This window comes from Varanus komodoensis, unplaced genomic scaffold, assembly GCF_004798865.1.
Source record: "Varanus komodoensis strain SLA01 unplaced genomic scaffold, ASM479886v1 scaffold2, whole genome shotgun sequence".
Lineage (NCBI taxonomy): Eukaryota > Metazoa > Chordata > Lepidosauria > Squamata > Varanidae > Varanus > Varanus komodoensis.
This window is the reverse complement of record NW_025335568.1, coordinates 49490299-49515806: the sequence shown is the minus strand read 5'-3', so window position 1 is coordinate 49515806 and position 25508 is coordinate 49490299. Positions and strand designations below refer to the sequence as shown.

Here is a 25508-nt window from a genome sequence, read left to right as displayed (position 1 = left end):
TGTTGGTATTAATCTGGTTGAGGTCACCTAGAGCAAGTAATTGTGAATGAGCATGAATTTATGCTATAACCATCAAACTTGTTCATATGGTGGCTGCAGTTGAATGAGATATCAAGGGTCCTTAGCCTGGCTCACTAATTGAGAACAACTCTCCTTGGTGTATTGACAATGTTTTCTCTCTCCAAGACCTGTGGCGAGATATCAGGAAACTCTGAGGAAATGATTATGTATATTTTTATGGAGAGGCAAACAAATTTACTTGTTAACACCAGTTAACTCTTTCTCCCATGTACAGAGGAGCAAATGCTACTAATCCTGTTAGCACTGTTCTATTTTAAGAAGCTCTCTGATGCTTTACAGTCTGCTAGGCTCTTTATATAATTCTATTTGATTAGAGCAACAGAAGTACTTCAAAAAAAGGATACTGAAACAGTTCACCTACTCTCCTAGGAATTGCTTTTCTACTTCCCCCATCCCAGTGTATTTTGCTACTCTGTTTCTCTTAGCCAATAATTATAATGAATGCTCTTTGGTTTACTATGACCTACTCAGTTTGTCTTTGAGTCCCCTCTGACAACACTCTGGTCTATTCTTTTAGTTTGCATGCCCAGATTCTCTCCATTGCCGCTTTCAGCAGAAGACAAGAAGGCATGTGTACAACTCTTATATTTTGGAATGAGTTCCTCAAAGAGATGAGCCTGCTGCCTACTTTGTATTCTTTCAGGCACCAGGTGAAGGCCTTTATTTTCTCAGCATTTTAACATTCTAACCTTTTAACTTTGTTTTTATAGATTCCATTTTATTCTGTACTGCTGCTATGCTTCTGTGCTGAGTAATAGCAATCAGTTTTGTTCTTTTAAATTATATTTTCTGTCTGTGTCTTCCTAACTTTTGTTTAATTTGAACTTTTGCTAGCCTCCCAGAGAGCCTTGGCTATTGGGCAGTATACAAATAATAAACTCTCAGCTGCCTTTCCCCTCTGTAACAGTGAGGGAGCTACAAAGATGGCCCTGAAGGCTCTGGGGGATTTTCCTGCTGATATGGCTGGCACTTCCGTCAAGGCTCAGGTCACTCTCTGGAATCAGAGATAACTCAGGCAGATGATCTGATTGCCCTCAAATGCCCTTTCCCTCACAGCAGAGCCTGGCTGGGCTGCATCTTGGTAAACACCTGAGCTGAGGGCAATGTGGCGAGATGGAAGATGGCTAGAATGCAGGTGGAAGAAAACTTGTGCTGAGTCTGACAGATGAGAGCTCATTACCAAGCAGTTCTTTTCCACGACTACTGCATTTTCTCAGTGTTCACTGTTGCTTTTCTGAAATGGTTTATGCCCCATTACAATCTGAACCAGGGACAGAGATGGGGGAGCCCTCAATAGCACACTGTGACAAGTTTGTGTGGGATTTTAGACGCAATGCCACTCACATTCATCATAAACTGGATTCCACAATGGATGCAGTTCTATTAATACAGATGCCCAGAACAGCATCTGGTTCAGCTTTATTGGATGAGTTTCAGTTGTTGAGGCCCAAAGATACAGACATGGTGATTGGTCAAGTCTGACTGTGTACCTGACCTTTGCCCTTCATGGCTTATTACATCTAATAGGAAGGGGATGTATAGCTGATTCCAGGATGCTGTAAATTCCTTCTTGAAAGAAGGAGTGCACCGTGTGCCAGTCTCTTCAAAGAGGTGGCAATTAGACCACTCCTGAAAAATTCCAACCTGAATCTGGATGCTGTTAACAAGTGTAAGCACCACTCAACATCCCCTTCCTGGGCAATGTGTTTGAACGGATGGTTGCCACTCAATTGTGGGCTGTCCTGAGTGAGAACGAATATCCAGATCCTTTTCAATGGGGCTTCAGGTCTGGTTTTGAACAGAAACTGTCCTGTTCATCCTATGGGATGCCCTTTGCTAAGAGAGGGATGAGGAGAGCAAGACACTGTTTGTTATCTTTGACCTTCCATTGGCTTTCAGTACCTTCAACCATGGTATCCCACTAGATATGAGCTGGAAATAGAAGATACTGCATTGCGGTTGATTCACTCACGCTTGGATAACTAATTGCAGAAGGTAGTTCTGGACATACTATGGCTCAGTGCTTTGGCAGCTATGCTATAGGGTTCCATAATGCTGTATTCTATTACCACGTTATGCCACGTAATCATGGGGAACAACACCTCTCAAAAGGAGGATCTTACCCTCCAGATTGCTCCAAAAGTTTTGGGATCATTTGCTGGGGTCTAATGTGTCTGGCCAGAGAAAACAAGTCCTGATTGTGCCTTTACACAAACACACACAACACTTAGAAAGTTTCTTTTTAATCATCAAAAAATACAAAGCAGGCACAAGATTTTAACCTAGTGTTATCTAGACACCAAGTGTTCCTGTTGCATCACAATCCTACTATATATTTCAAAAGACCAAAAGAACGTCCTCCATAGAACTTGAGGTCAGAGCTTGCCAGAGATTGCTTGCAGAGGAAAGAGAAAAGAGGGTCTCCTAAGAACATCCTTAAGTCAAATTCATATGTAAGTTGGATCCATATTCACTAAAATATCTTAAACATGACACATCATTGTAATAATGATAATAATACAACAATAATAAAGTAACTACAGGTCACTGAAGCAGTCGGCGTGAGCTTAAGTGGACTCCAGTGGGTGGTGGAGGACAGAAAGGCCTGGGGGAATGTTGTCCATGGCGTAGCGATGGGTCGGACATGACTTCATGACTAACAACAACAACAGATACTGGAGGGAGAGAGAGAGAGAGAGACTGTATGTATGTGTGTAGGTATACAATACTATAAATACACACACACACACACACACCCCTTTGGAGTCTATGGTCCAGCCACTGCAGAATGAAAAGCTGTGAATACTGTATCTCTACGGAACAACGTGACCACTGAGAGACATGTGGCCGAACATGCTGTGGAGTCTTCTGGAGATGGTCACAGCTTTTCACTAGAGATATTCATATAGGGTTTATGGCAGTCTTCATGTTTGTAAGTGTGGGTTGTTCATGACATGGATGTTCATAATCTGTGGACCACCTTTATACAATTTCTCTCTGAACATGTGACTATAGGAAAAACGAATTTCTCAGGCTTTTGCTAATTGTTAGAATGGTGATTCATTGCTTCTTGGTGGCCTTAACTACTGTTTCTCTAAGTAAGAGGTGGGTTGTTTGGTTTGTGTTTGCTAGGTGCTGTAAATGTGGTAATTTCCAGCTGTCTCAGGGCAATGGGTCCTCCACTCTGCAGGGTTGTTTTGCCTAATCTCAGGGAGATGCCTGACCTTTTGTCTGCAGGAATTAACATTCATTAGTCCTCCTTCTTGAATTCAAGTCTATCTCAACATGGCCCAAGGCCTAAAAAGCCTGCTGTGGCCTAAGAATTTATGGTTATGGCACAAATATTGCTATATGCACACATTACAACCAATGCTGTCCCACACCTGCATGAAACTTCTAGAAGAATGTTAACTAGAGAAGTGGGCTCAGGTGTCATCACATGCGGATGAAAACAATTTCTGCCTCTCCTTTTCCTCAAACCCAGGTATAGCAGTGCTTTTTTTTTGGGGGGGGGGCACAATAATGGACTAGAACAGTGATGGCAAAACTTTTAGAGACCAGGTGCTCAAACTGCAACCCAAAACCCACTTATTTATCGCAAAGTGCCAACACTGCAATCAAACCTGAATGTTGAGGTTTTAGTTTAGAAAAAACAACTCACAGCCAGTCCAAGCAAATAAATATATATCCTTGGCTGTGCACTGACCGGCCATGTGAAAGCTCGGACAAGCACAACTGTAACCCTAATATAGGACTAATGTTCCATAAAAAAGAGGGCGATTTTGAAAAAGAATTCCTTGAGTAGCAGTTTCTGCTCAACATTTCTGCCCATTCTAAACATATTCCAACCATCAAAATCATGCCAGGACACCACATTTTTGTAACCCCAACCCTACTCTGGTGCACAGCCCTAACCCAAATATAGGATGAAAGTTCCATTGAAAAGAGGGCGATTTTGAAAAAGCCTTCCTTGAGTAGCTTTTCCTGCACAGCTCATCATTTCTGCCCATTCTAAACACATTCCAACCATCAAAATCATGCCAGGACACCACGTTTTTGTAACCCTAACCCTACCTTGGTGCACACTTCTAACCCTAATATAGGGCTAAAATTCCGTAGAAAAGAGTGTGATTTTGGAAAAGCATTCCTTGAATATATGTTTCTGCACTGCTTAACATTTCTGCCCATTCTGAACACATTCCAACCATCAAAACTATGCCAGGACATCTGCCAAAAGTTCTCCACCACTGGACTAGATGAGGGTCAGTCAACTGGGATACAATTCAGAGAAGACTGAGGTACTGTTAGTGGGTGCTTCATTAGCCTGGCTAAGTGACATTCAACCTGTTCTGGAAGGGATTGTACTCCTCCAAGGGATCAGGTTTGTAGTTTGTGGGTGCTCTTGGATCCAGCATGGTTAGTAGAGGCAATAGGTGGATTTAGTGGCACTGAGCATTTGTTATCCGCTTAGCCTGTTAAAATTGTCTGGACATTTCAGCTGATCCAAATAGGGTACGGACCTAGATAATTGTTCATTGGCACTGTACTTTTCCAGATGCATTGGCTGACAGTCAATTTCAGGGCCCAGTTCAATGTGCTAGCATTAACACTCAGGGCCCCAAATGGCTTACAGCTAGTTTACCTGAATGATCATCTTCTCTCATATATACTTTTCCAATTTCCAAGATTCTCTTCAGTGGTCCTTTTTGGGAGCCCCCACCAAAGGAAAAGAGCTCTGTGGCTGCTAAAAAGAGGGCTTTTTCTGCTATGGAATAAGTTTCCAAGTATTGTATTCTTTCAGCTTTATTTTTTAAAATCTGCTATTCTGCTTTGAATCTTTACACTACTGATAAGTTCTGTTTTGATGTTTATTGTATTACTGCTTAAGGAGCTTTGACATTATAGAAATGAAATGTATAAATCCCATAGGGTAACCGCAATTTGTGCAAATGCCCATTGTCTTTATTGTCAGTGGCTTTTTTGTTTTTAATTGTGGGGTCCTGTGCAATGTCTATGGGGTGAGGTAAAAATGAGAGAAGAACAAGGGTCCCAGAAAATTGCCCACCAATTGTGCTTCTGCCCCTTTGGACAACTATATGAGTGCAAGTTGCAAGAGCTCCCCACAGCTGAAACCTCCTTAACAAATTTCTTCACATACGTGTTTGAACTAAACAGAATATGAACCAGAAATATACATGTGTCTGCATTTACTTCCAGTTCAAGCACTATCTTCTCTGCAGAAATGCAGGGTAGGGCAGACCTTGCTAACCTGGTGCCCACCAGAGGTACTGAACCACATCCCCATCATTTCCTGACAGCTTGACTGCACTGCCAAAGAGAGAGGTTGCAGTCCCATCCATCTGCGGGGATACCTGGCTGGGGACGGCTGAGGCAGGGCAATCATTCCGTTTTGCTTGTGAAGCAATTCACAGTAGGGAAAATGGGTGGTGGAGGTGAAATCTCATATTCCAATTTATAGCCTTTGCATACATAAAATAAAAAATGATGCAAGAGGAAACTATAATGTAACGCACTTTATTTCCTCTTCATCAGGAGCTGCTGACTAATTGCTACACTGAATGCACGTAGTTGCTTCTCTCTTTGAGAGCTTTACAATGCAATCATTATAAATAGCTTCCTTCCTGGGAATATTTATATATTGCAAAGTTATACAAGTCACATGTTCTCTTTACACACACACACACACACACACACACACACACACATTTTTAAAAGTTTAAGTTTGTTCTTGGCAAAGAAAACTAAACATTCAGCATCAAATGGCTTGAAGAAAAGAAAGATGCCCTTTCACAGTTATACCAAAGGAAGTGGAGCTGTGAAGACAAGAGCATTAGGACAAGTTTCTTCAGTATGTTTTTTATTTTTTTAAGTAGCTTTTTTTTTTTTTAAGAGGAGAATTTTAAACATTGTTGCATTTTGACTGCATGTAATTTTGATTCTGGCCTACTGTGTATGCAAAGTTTAGAAAGCAATGAACATCATCTGTTTAGATACACAGCAATGACACTCTTGACATTCATAGGGCTAATGACAGCAAAAACGATAGGATTTAGATAAATCTGAGAAGGTCAGCCCTAAGTTCTTTCTCATGAAGAGAGCCATTCATAGTCAAGCAGGAGACCCACGCCATTCCAACGTGGACTTCCCGGGCACACAGGACTCCCTCCTGCCATCGAGGGATGCTGTGCGATGCTCTCGCAGCCCTGCCCAGCTCTGCCAGCAGCCCAAGCAAGTTGTGGGAGAATTCACAAGGACTGGCAGGGATGCACCCTATTGACCTGTCCCACAGAGCATTGAACTGTGGCAAGTGGCCTGTAAGGGCCTATTTAGCTGGCCAGCACCAAGGGCAGCTGCTCAGAGGGTTTTTTTCTTGGTGATGATGGTGATGGTGATTATTAGTTTTACTGCTTTTAGTATTATTACTGTTTTGTTGAATTGTTTTTATTGTGGTTCTGACTATATGTAAGCTGTCCAGAGAGCCTATGGCTAATCAGGTGGTATATAAATCAAATAAATAAAAAATAAATACTAAGATTACTGCTGGAGACCAGTATGTGTTCTATTTCAGCTTTTGTGTGCCAAAAACAGTGACTAAAAGGTTTTATTAAAGTATGGGAAATGCAGTTTCTTCTGTGAATATTAGGCAGTTGAGTCATCCTGTGGAATTGATTGGCTCGAGAGTTGGAGCTGGCAAAATAAATCTGTGTGACCATGTGATAATGGTGTGGCAAGGACAATATATGGTAAGGCCTCCTGATGGTAAGATAGCTTGAAGAGTTGCTTAGAGAAATTCATGGAGCAAAAGCCTATCAATGGCTGCTAGTTGTGATGCTTATACTACCCACAGGATCAGAGGAAGCATGCTTCTGAATATCCGTTATTGGCGCGCAATCGCACGTGGGGGCTACTGACTTCATGCCCTGCTTGTGGGTTTCCTGAAGGCACTGAGGGAAACAGGCTGTTTGACCAGATGGCCCATTGCTCTAATCCAGCAGGGGCATCTTGTGTTCCCGCATGTGCACAAACTGCATTTTTCATACTCTTGCTTTGTTTTCATTTCTGTACCACCCAATAGCCGAAGTTCTCTGGGTGCTTCACAACAATTAATCAAATACAAAAGATACAGTAAAAATACAAATACAGTAAAGAACAGCATACGTTCCAAGTCCATCCAATTACAATAGTCATGTTCGTACAATGCACATTAATATGTAGTACCTCCAGGTGATAATGACAAATCAGAAAATGGAGGTATGAACCCTAATGAACTTCAAGTTAGCCCACATGATACACATACACATCTAAGAGATTATCCTCTACCAGATGGTATTGAATTGCATCTAATTCAAAGTATTCCTTCATGCAGAACACTGCAGCTTGACACCTCGTGCCAGGTGTACCCAAAAGGCAGAAAAGAAGGAACTGGAACACTTAACGGTAAAATAATCTTTGTGTTGCTCAAAATCGTATAGCCACACAGCATACTCTGCCAGATAGTATGTAGCTCGTCTGAGAGCTTCATGTATGCACATAGCACTCCAGCTGGTGCACCCTCAGCAATTATAGTAAATAAAGCATAAAAAAGACGGACCTGGAGCTGTGCACCTCACAGCACATTCACACAACTAATAGAATCTACAGAATGACATTGACTCGAATATGGTCAAAAACTTTCTGTACCTACAGGGTACCGTTAAACATAGACAAGCATGCTTATGCTTATGTTAAAAGCATGCTTTACCATGTTTAACAGTAATACACTGTTAACAGTATGTTATTTAATTGATGTTAATATTTTAATATATCAATACATTAATATATATAATGTATATAATATATTTATAATATATTAATTATAAATATTAAGGAACTGGTGCTCTGCATGACCCAGTAAGCTTTGAGCTACCCAAAACCACATGTCTAGGAGAGTGTTCTCATATGGCATTGAGCAAAGCTTACTATATACCCAGGATAGTGTCGCACATGCAAATAATAACCAGACAGGTAGAAAATAATAATGCACTGGGTTTGTATTCTGCACAATAAGCTTTAGAACACCCCAAATCATCTGGAGATCTAGAAGAGTCCTGTATAAGATAGTGGAAAGCACCATCCTATCCAACTGCCTGATCCTGCCTAATCTTGGAAGCTAAGCAGGGTTGGACAGGGCTGAAATCTGGATGGGTTTGAGCCCTGCACTGAGCAGCCGGTCTGACCTGATGGCCTGCTAAGCCCCGTCCAACTGTATGATTCTTTGATCTAAATGATCGGGTCCTTCCTCTCTGAGGTTCATGTTCAGATTCCAACTTGTGATGTCTTAGTCTTCTAATGGATTTGGCAAGGCATACCATTGTTGCCACTGTCGTATCATACTTCCTGAAAGAAGAAAGGGTGGGAAAGATAATAGTAGCTTAGGTAAAAGCTTCCTAGAGAATGGAGGAATATAAGGAGGAGGATGAACTTTTATTTAATGCCTAACAAGCCATTAAGGCTATGCACATAATTTAAAGCAATACTTGAAAACAATATAAAACCAACAAAATGTTGACCATTAAACAATTACATAATTGAAAAGGGTAGGTAAAAAATACCTTCACATCTTTTCTACAGGTTAAATGAATGGGGTTCAGTTATAGTCCGTGAAGGATCATATTGCACAATTTGGGAGTGACACCTTCCAACATTTCACAGATGAACATAAGTAAGACTATATCTTACTCTTCCATCCAGGATCACAGTCTGGTTTCCTACACATTCCCCACTCCTTACCTTGCAAATTGCTGACAATGTTGCTGTCATCTAAATGTCATATTCATTTACACTGACAAAGCCTGCCCTGCTTTGTGTCTATTCTGTACAAAACATAAGAAGAAAAATACAAGGAAAGCCATGCTGGATCAGGCCAGTGATCCATCTAGTCCAGCAGTCACCTTCTGAAACCTTTTGAAGTAGGTGGGGCCAGTGACTCTGGCCCTAGTTGATTACCATTGCCCCAATCCTGATTTAAGTGACATTGATAAGGACCCTTGTAATTAGTTCATTCGTATGTTAAATATTATAACAGCACTGCAGTTTTGAAACATGGAAAGTAGGCCCACAAAATTCTCCTGTAACAAGATCTTATACTACAGGCGTGTCCAGGTGTGCTCAATGGAAGAGCCACATATGGTAAATGTCAGATATTTGAGAGCCATAAATGAGTGCCACAGCAGGCAGAGAGCAGCAAGTGAGTGCCCATGGGTGCCCCGGGTGGTAAGTGGAAAGCGGCCAAATGAACTCAAAAAGCTACATGTGGCTCGTAAGCCTCAGCTGGCCACCCCGTTGTAGCATTTACCAATGTTCAAGGGATGTCTGGAATGAAAAAGGGAATTTGTGCAGAGGAGCCTCTCCCAAACTGCTGCCCTCCAGATGTTTTGGACTTCAACTGCCATCAGCCCCATCCACCTTAACTAATAGTCAGGAATTCTGGGAGCTGAAGCCCAAAACAGAGGGCACCAATTTGGGGAAAGTTAGTGTAGAACAATCGAATCATGTTGCTTGTTTCTTAATAGCATAGGGAAATGGAACGTTTCTAAAGGACTAACACACCAAACATGTTAATAGCACTTAAAATAAAAAAAAAAAATTAAAATGCAAGCATTGTATAAAGTAACTGACTGAGAATAAAGCTGATAATATCTTGGTAACTTTCCACTACAGTGGCTTGTTGAGTTTCTATTGGTAGATATTTGTCATAGTGACATTCTGTTTATCACACTGTAAAAGAAGTACTGTAGAAATAGGCACTGATGCAGTAATTGTGGACAAATATATGCCCAGAATGCTTGTCTTGAACAACACAGCCAAATAAAACTTGCATATTCTCAGCAAACACACAGATAAATTTTCCACTGAAACGTAACATTTTGAAATAGTCTGCAAGCCTTAATCTAAAAACACACTTTTGTCCTTATAAATGAAGATAAAAGAACATTCCCACCCACAACTTTCTGTTAGCTGCCTTCATATTAATTGGCTCCCACACAAATGCTAGGGAACACTTCAAGTACCATACCATTGCTCATTATAGCTCAAAAGATTTCCTAATGACTAATATCCACCATCGTCTTAAAAGATGGGGGCAAGTTAAAAAGCTCAGTTCTGCTACATACTTGAGCAAGAAATCATGCTTGTACTGACATCCTGATTGTCCTGTAAACAGAAAAACCCACTGTTGGTAGCAAGCATACAGTAATTTTACACATCTTCCTCTCTTTCCCCTTTCCTGCATATAGGATGACAATGATGGCCTTCTTGGCTTTCAAGTTGGAAATGGCTTGGCCGTGTATCAGATTGCTTTATAGCTTTGTCAGACCTCTTATGATGTACCTTTTGGCAAATTCTGAATACATGAAGTCGGCCAGAATGGTTGTTATTCTATTCTGAGCATTCTGAGTTCTTAAGATTGAAGCTTTACAATGAGAATAAAGGCTATGTAGAAGATTTGTCAGAGTTGGGGGAGGGAGGGATAGCTAGTGTAACAGTAACTCATGGCTCAGTCCTACCTCTGCTTACTGCAAATCCAATGGGGAGAATCCAAGAGATGCCCTTTTCTGCAGTGGCCTCACACATCTGGAATAGGTTGCTATCACTGCAGACTTTTTAGAAGACTCTGAAAGCATATTTTACACGGGCCTTTTCCCTGATTTCATAACTGTTTTATTGTGTGTTTTTTGCTTTTTAAAGACCGTGAAATGTCGCATTATGTGTTTAATTATTCTATACCACCTGGGGCAGGCTTCTGCCCTGAAAAGCAGCCAAGAAATATCAGTCAATCAATCAATTGATAAATCAATCAGTGTTCATACACTGACTGAAGACTTTCATCAGCAGAGCAGGGATATGTTGATTCACCCACCCCTTGCAGCTCCTTGTATGTCCTCCAATCTGTTCTGGAGGATCCCCCAAGTTTGCATGAAAGCTGTGGGGTTTGTTGAGGGAGGGGGAAATGTGCCGATAGAAGCTTTCCATCATGGAAAGGATTCCCCTCCACAGTTCAATAGGACTGACTTTCATATAAGTATCTGGCTGGGAATTATGGAATGCCTGTCGCAATACATCTGGAGAGCACCAGGTTGAGCAGGGTTAGTGTGTAGGATTGTAGCCTGGATGTTGTACTGGAATCTACATTTTAACCATCCTTTTCTCACCATCTGTGGCATTGTAGTTCCAGGGGAAGATGCAGCATGGATAATTCTTATAGTTCCTTAGTTAGTGGCCTCTTGATTGGCCAATTACAAATACCTACATACTGCTGTTCTCCTTGAACAACAGTCACTCAGCTAAGAGGTTTTATTTGCCATTTTGGATATTCAGTGGCTAATCCATCAGGGCCCTTTTTGCTTTTGTATTTCATTCCTTTTGCCTCCCCCGATAGATGTCCACTTGTTGCTATTTAAGCTTTCTTGTTTTATTTAAAATAAAACATTGGGAGAAGGATGCTATTTTTTTTTTTTTTGGAAAATCAGCTCCTGAAAAGCCTTTCAAATCCATCATCTTATTTAGGTATTTGTCTTATTATACGTATATCCCACATTTTTCCTTTCAAAGAACTCAAGGCAGTTTACATACTTCTCCTGCTCCTCTCCATGTCCTCTCAAATTTGCAGCCACCACCCTGTGTTGCAGGTTGGGTTGTCTATGCCTGGCCCAAATCACCAAGTTAGCTGCACAGCTGAGTGGGAACTAGAACTTAGATCGCCTGTGTCCCAGTCCCATGCTCATAACCACTACAAAACGCTGTCTCTCACTACACCACGGCACCTTTTCTACAGATGAGAAAGTATGCCTGTAAGTCAGTTAGGAAAGCAAAAACCACTCACTGAACCATGAATGGGCAGAGACCATGGTCTCCCAGGTGTAAGCCTAGTACTTCATCTATGAAACAATACTCGTTTTCATAATTGTCTTGGAGTTGTAAATGGAACTAATATCCAAAGCAGTACATTCACTGGAATGGTATTTCCAAACATGGCTCATATTTATTTTATTTATATCCTGCCTTTTTTCTTGCAAGGAACCCAAGGTTGTTCACACGGTCTTCCTCCTTTCCATTTTATCCTTCTTATGACCCTATAAAGTAAGTTAGGCTCAGAGTCAGAGGCTGGCCCATAGTCAACGAATGAGCATCATGACCAGTTGTGGACTAGAACCTGGCTCTTGAGTCCCCATTCAGCAGACTAAGCACTACACCAAAATGGTTCTCTTTGGCTCACTGGCTCATGTTATGCAAGAGAACCCAGGCTGCAACTTTTTTTTAAATAAGTTTTATTTGAAATTATAATCCTAAAAAACAAAAAGAAAACTACAGACAACATCCATCATCAAAAACATCGAGCCCACTGGGTCAGCCCCCACACCCTTCTTTTTCCATTTAGGATAACTTAAAAACATATTTAAATCTATGCCAAGTCCTGTTTCTCTAGCCAATAATAAAAAGAGTCCCAAGTTTGATAGAAGTCACCCAGGCTGCAACTTTATATACATTTACCTGGGTGTAAGTCCCCTTGGGGACTTATTCCTGGTTGGACAAGTAAAAAAAATTGTATTATCACACTCATTGCCACTGCACTGTGTGACTAGGCACTGAATTAGAACACAAATCACTGAGGGAGAAACGTTTGGTAAGAGCAGAACATAACATACAAACAATTTACCTTAAGGGTAGGATTAATTATATAACAGAGATCCATTACATTCTGTTGGTGCAATTATGAATGATTATGGTTAATTAGTGATTATACTAAATTTGTAAAGAGGAATGTATGAAGTATACAGTCAACAGTCATTATAACTTCCGCTTGTGTACCATCTGTCATTTTGAGTATTTAGCAATTTTGGATATTCCTAAAGTGAATTGCAAACTGTGTCATGAAAGACTTGGATTCCTAGCTCCATACAAAGGTGGAGATATCAGGAATTGAGATTTTCTTGTCCTCAAAACTGGAAGAAAAATACTGATTATGTTTTTACTTGAAATGAATTTGTTCTTTTCCTCCCCACAAACTTACCAACAAGAGAACTTCCTGTCTGTATTTAACAGTCTCCAAGATCAATGGGAGTGTTTTGTCCCCTACAAAGGATCTCAGCTTTAAACTGTCTTTAGATTGCATTGCATGTTGGCATATTGTTGTTACCACCCAAGGCTGCAATTTAAGTTGTTTGGCATGCTCAAATCCACTGATGTCTGTGAGGTCTTAAGTATACTTACCTTTGCAAACTAAACATTCTACAGTTTCATATGTTTTCTTTGTTCAATACATATTTATTCAAATATGTCTCTGTGTTTGTGTGTGTCAAGGTGGAGTGGGGTTAGGGTTCGGTTAAAGCCTTGCATTTTATCTGTCATTGCATAATATGTGTATGCAGGCTTAAACTTAACCCTAACCCATGAGACTTCCTTCCAAATACACATGCATAGGATGTCATGGCTAAGTCTTGATAACAAATATTCATGTTTTCCTAAGTCACTAAATTGTGTTACCCTTAAATTTTCATTCAAAAGCCCCTTAATTTTGAAATCCAACATTCTATATTTAAATTTGTTTTCACTGGCATCCAGGCTTTAGAGAATCAAGAATGCTTTTTTCATGGTGTTAAGGCAACAGGTACAAACAAGGTTGCTAATGATATTTTTTTAAAAGAAAGAGAATGTGTTGTGTCTGAAATAAGGATCAACCATTATGTTGTATGAAAGCATGAACTGTGGAGATAAGAGGATATCTATTCTTTTTCATGAAATCGTGATGTTCTGGAATACAAGAGAACCCTTTAGACAAAGAATATCATGGTACTATAACATCCGATAAAGGAGGCTTTTTGAAAACATGCTGCCATTAAACACTCTGACTCTATGATGTCACACTGTGCTGTACTGATTATTTTTAAACATTTATTTGTTGAAAAAGACCAATAAAAATACTCCTGTAATTGATCTGTGCTTCATTTTAGAAAACTATTTGGATAAGGTGGGTTATCCAGCTTTGATCATTGGCCTTGATCTACACTAGGGATGCAGCCAGAGCCCTATTCTAAACATGTGTACTCGGAAGTAACTGTGGAGTTGGGCAACAGGTATCTAGTGAAAGAGACTACCTTTTATTGAAGGTTTGGCTTGGCCTGGCTGTACTGTGGTTGCTGCTGACCATTTGTACTCTGCTACTGGTTTTGTCCTTTGAGGGATATTGTAAAACAGCCTTTCCAAACTCCAAGCATTCCTGAAGCTGGCCATGCTAGCTAGTCTGATGAGAGGGGAAGACCAAAACATCTGGAGGGGTGTATTCCAGCCATTAGCGATAGCTGGAAAGAGCAGGAAAGTAATGGCAATGCAGCTAGCTGTTGGTAACTAAGCAACAGGAGTGGCATGATGGGATGGTGAGAAAGAAGCACATCTAGAAAGATGGCATAAGTCCTGCAACCCATCTACCAAAATAAAGCAGCTGCTCCAGATGGAAAGCTCCCCTCCCTGACACTTCATCTTCTCTTGTGTCTTAAGTCACGAACATCCCTGATTACGTATCAGACAAAAGCAGGAAATTCTTTCCTCTTTGCCAGTCTTCCCTGTCTTAGTCCTCTCCAAACACTGCAGACATCCCCCAGGATTCCTGACCACTGGCTATTCTGGCTAAAGCCAATGGGAGCTGAAATACACAACATTTGGAGGGTACTGGATTGCGGAAACCTTGTTTTGTATCTTTTTCTAATCGAAAGGGTTCAGACATGGCAAACTTTGAATTGATATGAGTGCCCTGTTGGCTAGATGATAACATGAGGTATAAGTGCAAGGTGGAGGAATTAAGTAATTGAATGTTTTGCCCTATAAAACTTCCTGCACATAAACAACTGGACATCAGGGAGAATTCTAGCTCAGCATTGAATAATGCCTCCTCTACAGTGCAAAGTAATTCAGTTCCAGTGTTTACTGTGTCTTCTGGCTAAAATCTCACTTTGATGGGCAATCTGTCTATGCAGCATATCAGAATAAGCCCTTGCTATCGAAGTAAGTCTTGAAAAATGATCTGTTACAAGGGGTGTCCTACAAAGCCAGAATAATGTTATTTAAAGCAAATCTATTGAAGCTTACACAAAGAAATGTCATATATATGACTCTGGTGCAGTTTATAAATTTAGTAAACAAATAAATAGTCGTGGTTGTCACCAGGTCAAGGAAAATGCAAGAGGACTAGTATGAGTTTTAGCTTACAATCCTATGCTCTGTTAAGTGAACATAAGCTCAACATTGTGGGACATAATCCTTTAAGAGGAATCTGATGTAAGCCTTTCTGAGGTTCTGAAGGAAACATATTTTCCACTGGGGTTATTCCATGAGCTGATTGGTGGGAGATTCCGGACAGATTATTCACAGTGCATGGTTAAATTATGGAACTCATTCCCATAGGATGTAGTGATGACCACCCCTTGACATGGCTGCAAATGAGGATTGGCTAAATTCTAAGAAGAGAAGGCCGTCAAGGGCTACTAGTCCTAATGGCTATAAGCACGTCTACATCAGAAGTAGCTTGCCTCTGTACAGCAGTTGCTTGGAAATTTGGACAGGAGGGTGCTGTTGCACTCATCTTCTGCTTGTGGATTGTCCATGGGCAGCTGGTTGGCCACTTTGTGAACAATAAACTGGACTAGATGGGCCAGAATGACACCAATTCCCTTCCTGGCCAATTTGATAGAATGGTGTACAAATAAAATTCAAGGAGTCCCTGGGTCACGGATGAGTTCAGTTCCTGAGAACATCCTTAAGTTGAACTTGCATGTAAGCCGGATCATATGAGTTTTCTTAGTATATGTATGTATTTTACTTTTCTATGCATATAAAACATTTAAGAAACATTTCCATGCTCACTAAAACATCTTCAACACAATATACCATTGTCATAATTATAATAATACTGTAATAATAACGTAATTACAGGTATTGAAGATAGAGATTTAGAGAGAGAGAGAATATATATATGTTGTAAGTATACAGTGTTGTGTGCAAGTATACAGTATTGTTAAAAAAAACAAATAGAAGCAGTGCTTAAAACAGTTTAGAACATTCTTGAGGTAACATTAAGCCTGAAATTAACTGATTATGATGATGGACTTTGTGCTGGAGAGTCAGGGTTGGAGTATGCTGCTGGAGAGGGGGTTACCACTTTCTTGAAGTAGGCCTCCAGGGTTGTTTGTACAGCTGTTTTTTTCTTTCACCATAAATGGCCTTGTAGCAGCTGAGGGCTTTGTTGTAATGCCAAATGCTGTAGAAAAACCAAAGGGAAAGTATGTGTTCCAAACTTGCCCTGAAACACATTGGCTTGGATATGCTCAAGCCTACACCCTGAACAAAAAGCTGTCACTACCAAATCTCTAGGGAACTAGGCTGCCACTGATGATGTATTACCAACACATTGCACAGTTCTTTAGAGATATGTGATATAGTTCCCTAGAGATAGCCATGACTATCTCTAGTGAAAAGCTGTTAATATCTCTAATGAAAAGCTGTGATTATCCCTATGGAACTATACAGCCACTGGCAGTGCCTCACACAGTTCCCTAGAGATAGTCATGGCTTTTCATCAGAGATAATCATATAGGGTTTATGGCAGTCCATGTGTTCCTAAGTACAGGTTGTTCATACCCTAGACATTCGTAACCTGGGGAGTACCTGTACATAACTAAATACATAAATAAGTATTTTTACATTATACCTATACATGTAAGAGCAGCAGACACTATTTTAGTGGCTCATTCTTTCCTTCCTGTGAGAGAAAGGGTAATGCCTTGTCTGAAATGTTACCCTGCCAGGGACAGCTCACTTTAGGTGACACATTCCTGGGACCCCTCTTACATCAGCCAGTCTCCTAGTATTAAGGTGGGCACTTGACCATTGCCAAAATTGGGAAAAGAGGTTATCATTTGCATGTGTGCTAATATATTTATAGAAATAAACTTAAAATAATTATAATTTAAAGCAGAAATATAGTCCATTTCATCATAAAGAACTTGCAAATACATTGCCAATCTTCAATAAATAGATTTTTTCACAGAATGAGGACAAGAGTGGTGTATAAATTATGGCCAGCTAAGAATATATCTTATGAAAGATCTGTCTTCTCTGAATGGAAATATCACGCATGCACCCATACATTGTGTTCGTTTGTGTATAACTTACCACACTTTTATTTTTGCCCGAAGTCAAGTGATACCTCCATAAAAAAATAAAAGCATTTTCTTAAGTTCAAATTGCCTACGACCAGCACACTAAGATGATGGCCTTTGCTTGGAAATTGCCAGCTTCAAGTGTGCAAATGCCAATCAAAGAGAGGGGGCAGGGAGCAGAATTACTACAGTTATCAGAACAACCCCAAATCATGTGTTCCTAGTGATATTAGCTTGATCTTTAGGTAAACGGGTCATTCATCCTCAAAGGATAACTTACGCACGAGCTAAATCCCCGAGTCCCCTCCCTGCACAAAGCAGCCCAAAGCTACCACCCCTTCCTTCTTTTCCCATTCTCCTCCTCCAGGTAAGGTGCAGGCCGATGATTGGTTGCGTACACTGTCTTTTCCCTGAATGCGTCCAACCAGGCTCGAGGCAACGGAAGAAGAGTGCCCAATGGGCGCACGGCTTGACGCCCCTTGCCCGCCACAGACGGGGCGGTGGAGCCCGCAGAGTGCCATTCGGCAGGAGGACGGCGGAGCTGAAGGGTAGGTGGTAGAGCTGCAGGTGCGGTCGCGGTCTCGAGCGTGCGGTGTGGCAGGAACGCGAGCCGGAGCAGCCGACAGACCCCCTCCCCCCGCCCGCTACGCCTCCTCGGTGCCCGTCGGCGTCGTACGGACGATGTGAGCCGCAAGGGGCTGAGCTGCCGAGGCGGGCAGCCATGGCCACAGCCCAGCGATAAGCGCAGCGCGAAACGGTCTGGAGCTCGCCTGGCTCGGCCCCGTCCCGTCCTCTTCTGCAGGGGGCGTGTTCGTGAGTGGAGCGCCTGAGGGAAGCTTTCGTTGTTTCTCTCGCCTTCGAGCCGACGCCATGTCCAGCTCCTCCTCGCAGACCCCTCCTCACCACCAGCCCCCGCAGAGGATGCGCCGCGGCGCCGCCGGCTCCCCCACCAGCGGCAGCGCCGGAGCTTCGGCCGGTAGTAACGGGGCCGGCGGCGGCAGTAGCGGCGGCGGAGGAAACGGCGGCGGCAGTAGTGGCGGCGCCCCCGGTGGCAGCGCTGGGACTAGCCGGCTGCTCCAGCCTATCCGCGCCACCGTCCCTTACCAGCTCTTGAGGGGCAACCAGCACAGTCCGACTCGCTCGCCGGCCGCCTCAGCTTCGGTGGGGAGTAACACCGGCCCTGGGGGGCCTCGTGGAGGTGGAGGAGGGGGCGGCAACGGCGGCAGCCCGACCCCACCGAGTTCGACCCCACCGTTGAGCTTGGCGGCGGCAGCTGCCGCCGCCGCCACCTCGCCAGGAGCAGGCGGTGCGACGGAGCCAGGGAGGGTGAAGGTGAGGCAGAGGCGCTCGCCCGACAGCACCACCAACAACGGCAGGCGGAGAAGCATCTCACCTGAGAGAAGGAGCCCCAGTTCGCCCATATATAGAGGTAAAGGCATACACGGGACGGATCCGTGACCCAGCTACACGCGCACACAAATCCCTCCCCTAGGCACACATGCAAAGTCTCCGCAGCCCTTGTCAACCTTGAGAAGGAAACAAGCCACCCAGCCCGAAAACACAGTCCGTTTTGTGAAAATACTGGGTTGCAATTATATCACCCCCACCCCCACCCCCTTCCGGCACCGCGACAGCTCATTCCTGTGGACGTTTACTCAGAAGTAACTTCCACTGTGTTCATTGGGCCCTATTCTCGGGTAAGTGTACATAAGGATGCAACCCAAATTGTTAAGGAAAAGACATGAGCAAAACGCCTTTCTCTCCCCCTCTTCCGCTACTTTCTAGTAAATGTCAAGTCTAAAGGCCTTTCTTAAGCTGTAGCCTGAAACAAGATGCCTGCCCAGGTCAATTCAATGTTGATTACTTACCCTTCATCCATGCTGTAATACTATTCCTAGTCAAGGGTGATAAATGGTAGAGTGATAAAACCATTCTATCTTACAACTGCAACTGTGGGTAACGTGAGGGTTCCAATCCATATGGTTAATTAAAAGTATTATGTTCATACACTCTGTTCTCAGCAGTGAGAAGTTTCAGGGGTTCCTGCACTTATGGTTCAGTTTCCTGAGGTCTCTGGAGACCTGTGGTGTTTATTTCATAAAAAGTTTATTAACATTTTGTTTACAATGAGGGTCTCCTGCATTATAACTCACTGCTGTCCCTCAGCTGTCGAAGGGATAAGCAGCATAGGTTTTCCTAATGAAAACCAAAACCAGCTCTCCCTGGTTTCTTAGATCCAGTCCTAGAACAGCCTGACTTCCTGCTATGCACATTCACCCCCTCCCCTTGGCCTAGTAGAACAAAAGGTTACCAGCTCAAGAGTTACAGAGTGGGGGTGGGGAACCTAGAGCTCTTTGTAATTAGAGGCACTACACTGTAAAGGATCCCTAGAAGGTAATTTAGACTGACCCCCCCCCCCCAACCACACAGAGTAGTTATTTCCCATTATGACTCCGGACTGCTAAAAACCAGGCCAACCAAAGTAACTTATATATGCTAAGCTATGCTATGCTATGCTAGTTCTTCCAGATTCTCCTATCCTCCAGAATCCCCTTGAGTCCACCTAAGCTCACACCAACTGCTTCAGTGACTCCATCTAGCCACCTCATTCTCTGCTGCCCACTTCTTCTTTTGCCATCTACTGTTCCCAGCATTTGGCTCTTCTCCAGTGAGTCTTTCCTTCTCATTAGGTGGCCAAAGTATTTGCGTTTCATCTTCAGGATCTGGCCTTCTAAAGAGCAGTCAGGGTTGATCTCCTCTAAGACTGACTGGTTTGATCTTGCAGTCCAAGGGACTCTCAGGAGTCTTCTCCAGCACCACAATTCAAAGGCCTTAATTCTTTGGCGCTCACCCTTCCTTATGGTCCAACTTTCACAACCATGCATCACAACTGGGAAAACCATAGCCTTGACTAGAACTTTTGTTGTCAGGGTGATGTCTCTGCTTTTTAGTATGCTGTTAGATTTGCCATAGCTTTCCTTCCAAGGAGAAAGCATCTTTTAATTTCTTGGTTGCAGTCACCGTCTTGGAGCCCAGGAAAATAAAATCTGTCAGTACCTCTATTTCTTCCCCATCTATTTGCCAGGGAGTGATAGGATCTGATGCCATGATCTTAGTTTTCTTAGGTTGAGTTTCAAGCCAACTTTTGCGCTCTTTCACCCGCATCAAGAGGCTCTTTAGTTCCTCTTCATTTTCTGCCATTAGAGTGGTATCATCTGCATATCTGAGGTTGTTGATATTTTTCCGGGCAATCTTAATTCCAACTTGTGATTCATCTAGCCCCGCCTTTCTCATGATGTGCTCTGCATAAACAGGCAGGGTGACAGTAAAAAGCCTTGCCATACTCTTTTCCCAATTTTGAACCAATCAGTAGTTCCATGTCCAGTTCTCACTGTTGCTTCTTGACCTACATACATGTTTCTCAAGAGACAAATAAGATGGTCTGGTACTCCCATCTCTTTAAGAACATGTCACAATTTGTTGTGATCCACACAATCAAAGGCTTTAGCATAGTCAATGAAGCAGAAGTAGATGTTTTTCTGGAACTCCCTAGCTTTAGCCATGATCCAGCGTATGTTGGCAGTGATCCAGCGTATGTTGGCAATTTGATCTCTACTTCCTCTGCCTCTTCAGAATCCTGCCTGTACTTCTGATAGTTCTTGGTCCACATACTGCTGAAGCCTAGCTTGTAGGATTTTGAGCATAACTTTGCTAGCATGTGAAATGAGTGCAATGGTGCGGTAGTTTGAACATTCTTTGGCATTGCCCTTCTTTGGAATCGGAATGTAAACTGACCTTTTCCAATCCTGTGGCCACTGTTGAGTTTTCCAAATTTGCTGGCCTATTGAGTGTAGCACTTTAACTGCATCGTCTTTTAGGATTTTAAATAGTTCATACTGTCTCCTCCACTAGCTTTGTGGTTGCTAAGAGTTCCTAAGGCCCTTTTGACTTCACATTTCAGGATGTCTGGCTTGAGGTCAGTGACCACCCCATCATGGTTATCAGGAAAGATAAGCTCTTTCTTGCATAGTTCTTCCGTGTAATCTTGCCACCTCCTCTTAATCTCTTCTGCCTCTGTTAGGTCCCTGCCATTTTGGTCCTTTATCATGCCCATCTTTGCATGAAAAGTTCCCTTCATATCTCCAATTTTCTTGAAGAGATCTCTGGTCCTCCCGATTCTATTGTTTTCTTCTATTTCTTTGCACTGTTCATTTAAAAAGGCATTCTTATCTCTTCTAGCTATTCTCTGGAATTCTGCATTCAATTGGGAGTATCTTTCTCTCTTGCCTTTGCTTCCCTTCTTTCCTCAGCTATTTGTAAAGCTTCCTCAGACAGCCATTTTGCTTTCTTGCATTTCTTTTTCTTTGGGATGGTTTTAGTTGCTACCTCTTGTACAATGTTGCAAACCTCCATCCATAGTTCTTCAGGCACTCTGTCTATCAGATCTAATTCCTTAAATCTATTTGTCACCTCTACTGTGTATTCATCAGGGATATGATTTAGGTCATACCAGAGTGGCCTAGTGCTTTCCCTACTTTCTTCAACTTAAGCCTAAATTTTGCAACCAGAAGCTCATGATCTGAGCCACAGTCAGCTCCTGGTCTAGTTTTTACTGACTGTATAGAGCTTCTCCATCTTTGGCTACAGAGCACATAGTCAATCTGATTTCTGTGTTGTCCATCTGGTGATGTCGTCTCTTGGGTTGTTGGAAAAGAGTGTTTGCTATGACCAGCATGTTCTCCTGACAAAATTCTACCAGCCTGTGCCCTGCTTCATTTTGTACTCCAAGGCCAAAATCACCTGTTATAACTTCTAATAAGACACAAATGCACAGGATTAAACAAAGCATGGAAGAACATATTGGCAAACATCTAAACAGGATACTTCCAGCAAAAATCAGTAAGAACACTCCTGCACCATTACCATTGCTCAAAATAAGGACAGAATTTAGTATGTAAATTCTAGAAGATGTATGGGGTGGTATTTTGTTTCTCTGACGCTTCATAACACACTGTAAATGTATCATACCTCTTTTTAACAGTTGCAGTTGGAGCCATCTGGCTCATGCAAAGAAGTGGCTATGTTTTTAGGCTCTCAGAGATATGTTCCAGGCCCTTTCCCCTGGTGATGGAGCCAACCACCAGCCTCTTGATCCTAGGTGGATCTGGTATACACTTCAGTTATGTTTCTTGATACCACATAAGGCTCTTCCCAAGGCATATTACATATAGGAGTCTTGCCTGAAGAGCTGCACCAGATGAAGTTCTCCAGATGAACTCATGTCATTAGATCTTATCTGAGACAGTCTTCAGTTTTCTCTTGCAAATTAGTGCATTCCCCTCACTTTAGATCGTAATTCTTCCATGCAATCCAAAGGGTCTGTGTTATTTTGCTCACCATTTGGAGTGCTATAAAAAAGAGTGATGGGGTCTTCAGTTCATCTCAAACATAAGGAAGGCTCAGGTACTTTCATTAAGTTCAGTCTTATACACTATCAGAAGTGTGATGTGCACTCCTGAATACCTTTGATGTTGCAGTTTGCACATGAAGAGTGTAGTTGACGCTTTTCACCGTGCCATCAGAGTGGAGCTAGTGAGGAGTAGTCTGTTTTCTGGATTCCAAGAATTTCATGCATTTTGTGGGGACAACCCTGATCAAGTTTCTCTCTTGATCAGAATGTAATTCCCCTAGCACCCACATTTCTTCAAGAAATTGTCCATCAAATCCTGTGGCAGCTGTCATTAGTTCGTTAGGGTGCAAGCCTCTGGCTATTATGTGAAATTATCCATGACAACTAGTACGTAGAAGTTGCTGTCCCAGCACTGGTTGGGGACCCAGGACATCAACAGCCATGCATTGTATGTTTGCACTGGGAAATCTTGGTTCACATTTCTTGTTCTAGGAAACAGTATTTCACTTTTGGCACCAGTGTTACATCGTGCACCCCCACTTGTGAAACTTCAGAAGTTTCGGTGCTTGCAGCTTGAAGAGTTGCATGTTCTGAGAAGGAAGTCACTGGTGTTTCTCTCATATAGGACTTGTTCACATTAAGATTAAGATAAGTGTCCACAACACTCCAGATTTCTGCATCTTGTTAGTTATCTAAGGAAACCTATAAGACTGTCAATTTGGTGTGGTTAAGAGTATGGGTCAGGAGATATGGGTTCTAATCCCCACTCAGCCTGGGAACTAACTGGGTGACTTTGGACCAGTCACAGACTCTCAGCCCAACCTACCTCACAAGGTTGTGGTTGTGAGGATAAGATCAAGAGGAGGAGAGTTATGTAAGCTGCCTTGAATTACTTGAAAGGAAAAAAAGTGGGATGAATGTAGCCAAAACCAATTCTCCCCTTGGATCTGCTCCAAGCACAGCCTGAATTCTTGTATTACATGGGGCCCCATTCACTCCCTGCTTGGCCTGGTACAGCTTTCACCTACCTCATGCTCTTCAGATACTTCAGGCTTCAGTTTCCACCAACCTCAGCCAGCATGGGTAATAGTCAGGAATTCTAGGAGTTGTAGTCTAAAACATCTGGAGGGCATCAGGTGGAGGACAGCTGGCCTAGTAAACAAAAGGTTACTAGCTCAAGAGTTACATAGCTGATGGAGGGTGGGAGAAGGTCTCTGAATCCCTTTGTAGTCAGAGGCATTGAGGACCCCTGCAAGTTAATTTAGACACCAGGCACAATATAGACCTGGATGCATTGTTAAAATATGTCAGAATGCAACTTAATATTTTGTGTATGTTGACAGAAAGCTAGATTGACCTTTTGCTGATGCAGGAAATAATGAAGTTTATTTTAAATACATCAAACCATCCTTTTGTAAAAGAATTGTACCAATTATTTTCAGCCCTATTACATCATGCTCTGTTTATATCTTGTATGGAAATTAGATGTGTACATTCCAGTGATTGTAAAGGCATCCTCCTTTCTTTACAAGCTAATGTTTGATTGTTTAATATCAATTAACATTTAGCCCATGAGATGCTTACTGTAAATAACAATTACAGAAAAGTATCTTTATAAAAGTTTGCCTGGACTGTTTTACCTGCATTGCAAGAAGGGATACAAAAATGGCTTAAACAAATACATTATTAACACAAATACATTTGTAATAGTATCTGACATTGGTGCAGTTGCTTCCAACATTTCTAAAACCCCTGATGTAAAAACAATATATTTTTTTAGGATCTTGTCTGCAGTTCAAAAAAAAAAATCCCTTTTCCTTAAATGCAGCCCCCTCACATATGTAAAAGTAAATTTTCAGAGTTGAATCCTGGAAGCTGGGAATACACCTCTTTAGTATTCTTGTTAAAGAATGTAATCCAATGCTAGGAGGCATTAGAAACTAGACTCCAAAACATTTGCAAATTTGAACCAAATATATCCTGAAAACAAAGTAGCAGCTTTTTAGTTCTTTAAAGCAGCTGTGGCCATTTTAGTTGCCCCCCCCCCTTACCAACAGATGAATGAATCATCCTAAATACACTACTTATCTTGCTATAGCTATCGGGTATCCTACATCTTTCAACACTTCTTTAATCATGCCAAGTGTGTGTTTCATTTCAACAACAAATTAAATAGCCTTCTTGATTTAGTATCAAAAGCAGCGAGTTGCAGCATTCTTTTCTTAAATCATTGCAATTAGCTGTATAGATAGTTATTTGGATTGTACTACACCATTCAGTGCTCTAAAATACTGCTCGTATGTTGAACTGAAAAATGTTTATAGCAAAATGTGGATGATAAAATTTCTTCTTTGCATTCTAAACTGTATGTTGTGCAACAGGCTGTTGCTGGGTCCAGAAAATACTAGCTTTCTTATTAATCTTAATGGACATAACACAAGTCTATGTATTTATAATGAAAATACTTGTTTGTTTATAAAACAAAATGTATAAATGAAAAAGTGATGAGACATTTTGTACCACAATGGAAGGTTCATTTAGGATAAAAACTGAATATGTTAATACTATGCCTTATCTTTCCCCAGAACACTTTAAAAGAATACTTAGGCTCCACTGCTATGCACATTTACCTGGAAGTAAGGTCCAATGAACTGACTTTTGCATAGACTTGTATAGGATAATTTACTCTAAATAGAGGTTAATTACTTTGCTTTCAAATATTTAACCCTCTAAATTGGAAGTATTGAATGCAGTGCTTCACTGAATTTGAAGACACCCTAACCTTGTCTTCAGCCATAGCTGCAACA

General features: G+C 41.8%; 1 protein-coding gene across 2 annotated transcripts in view; it reads left to right on the top strand.

Annotated features, from left to right (window-relative positions):
- Positions 1-18131: 18131 nt before the first annotated feature.
- GLCCI1 (glucocorticoid induced 1) overlaps positions 18132-25508 on the top strand; it is a 55108-nt gene continuing 47731 nt past the window's right edge. For both annotated transcript variants that reach the window (XM_044428583.1, XM_044428582.1), the window contains exon 1: positions 18132-18720. In XM_044428583.1, the coding sequence (XP_044284518.1) occupies positions 18162-18720 (559 nt within the window). In that variant the 5' untranslated portion in view covers positions 18132-18161. The remainder of the gene's footprint in view (positions 18721-25508) is intronic.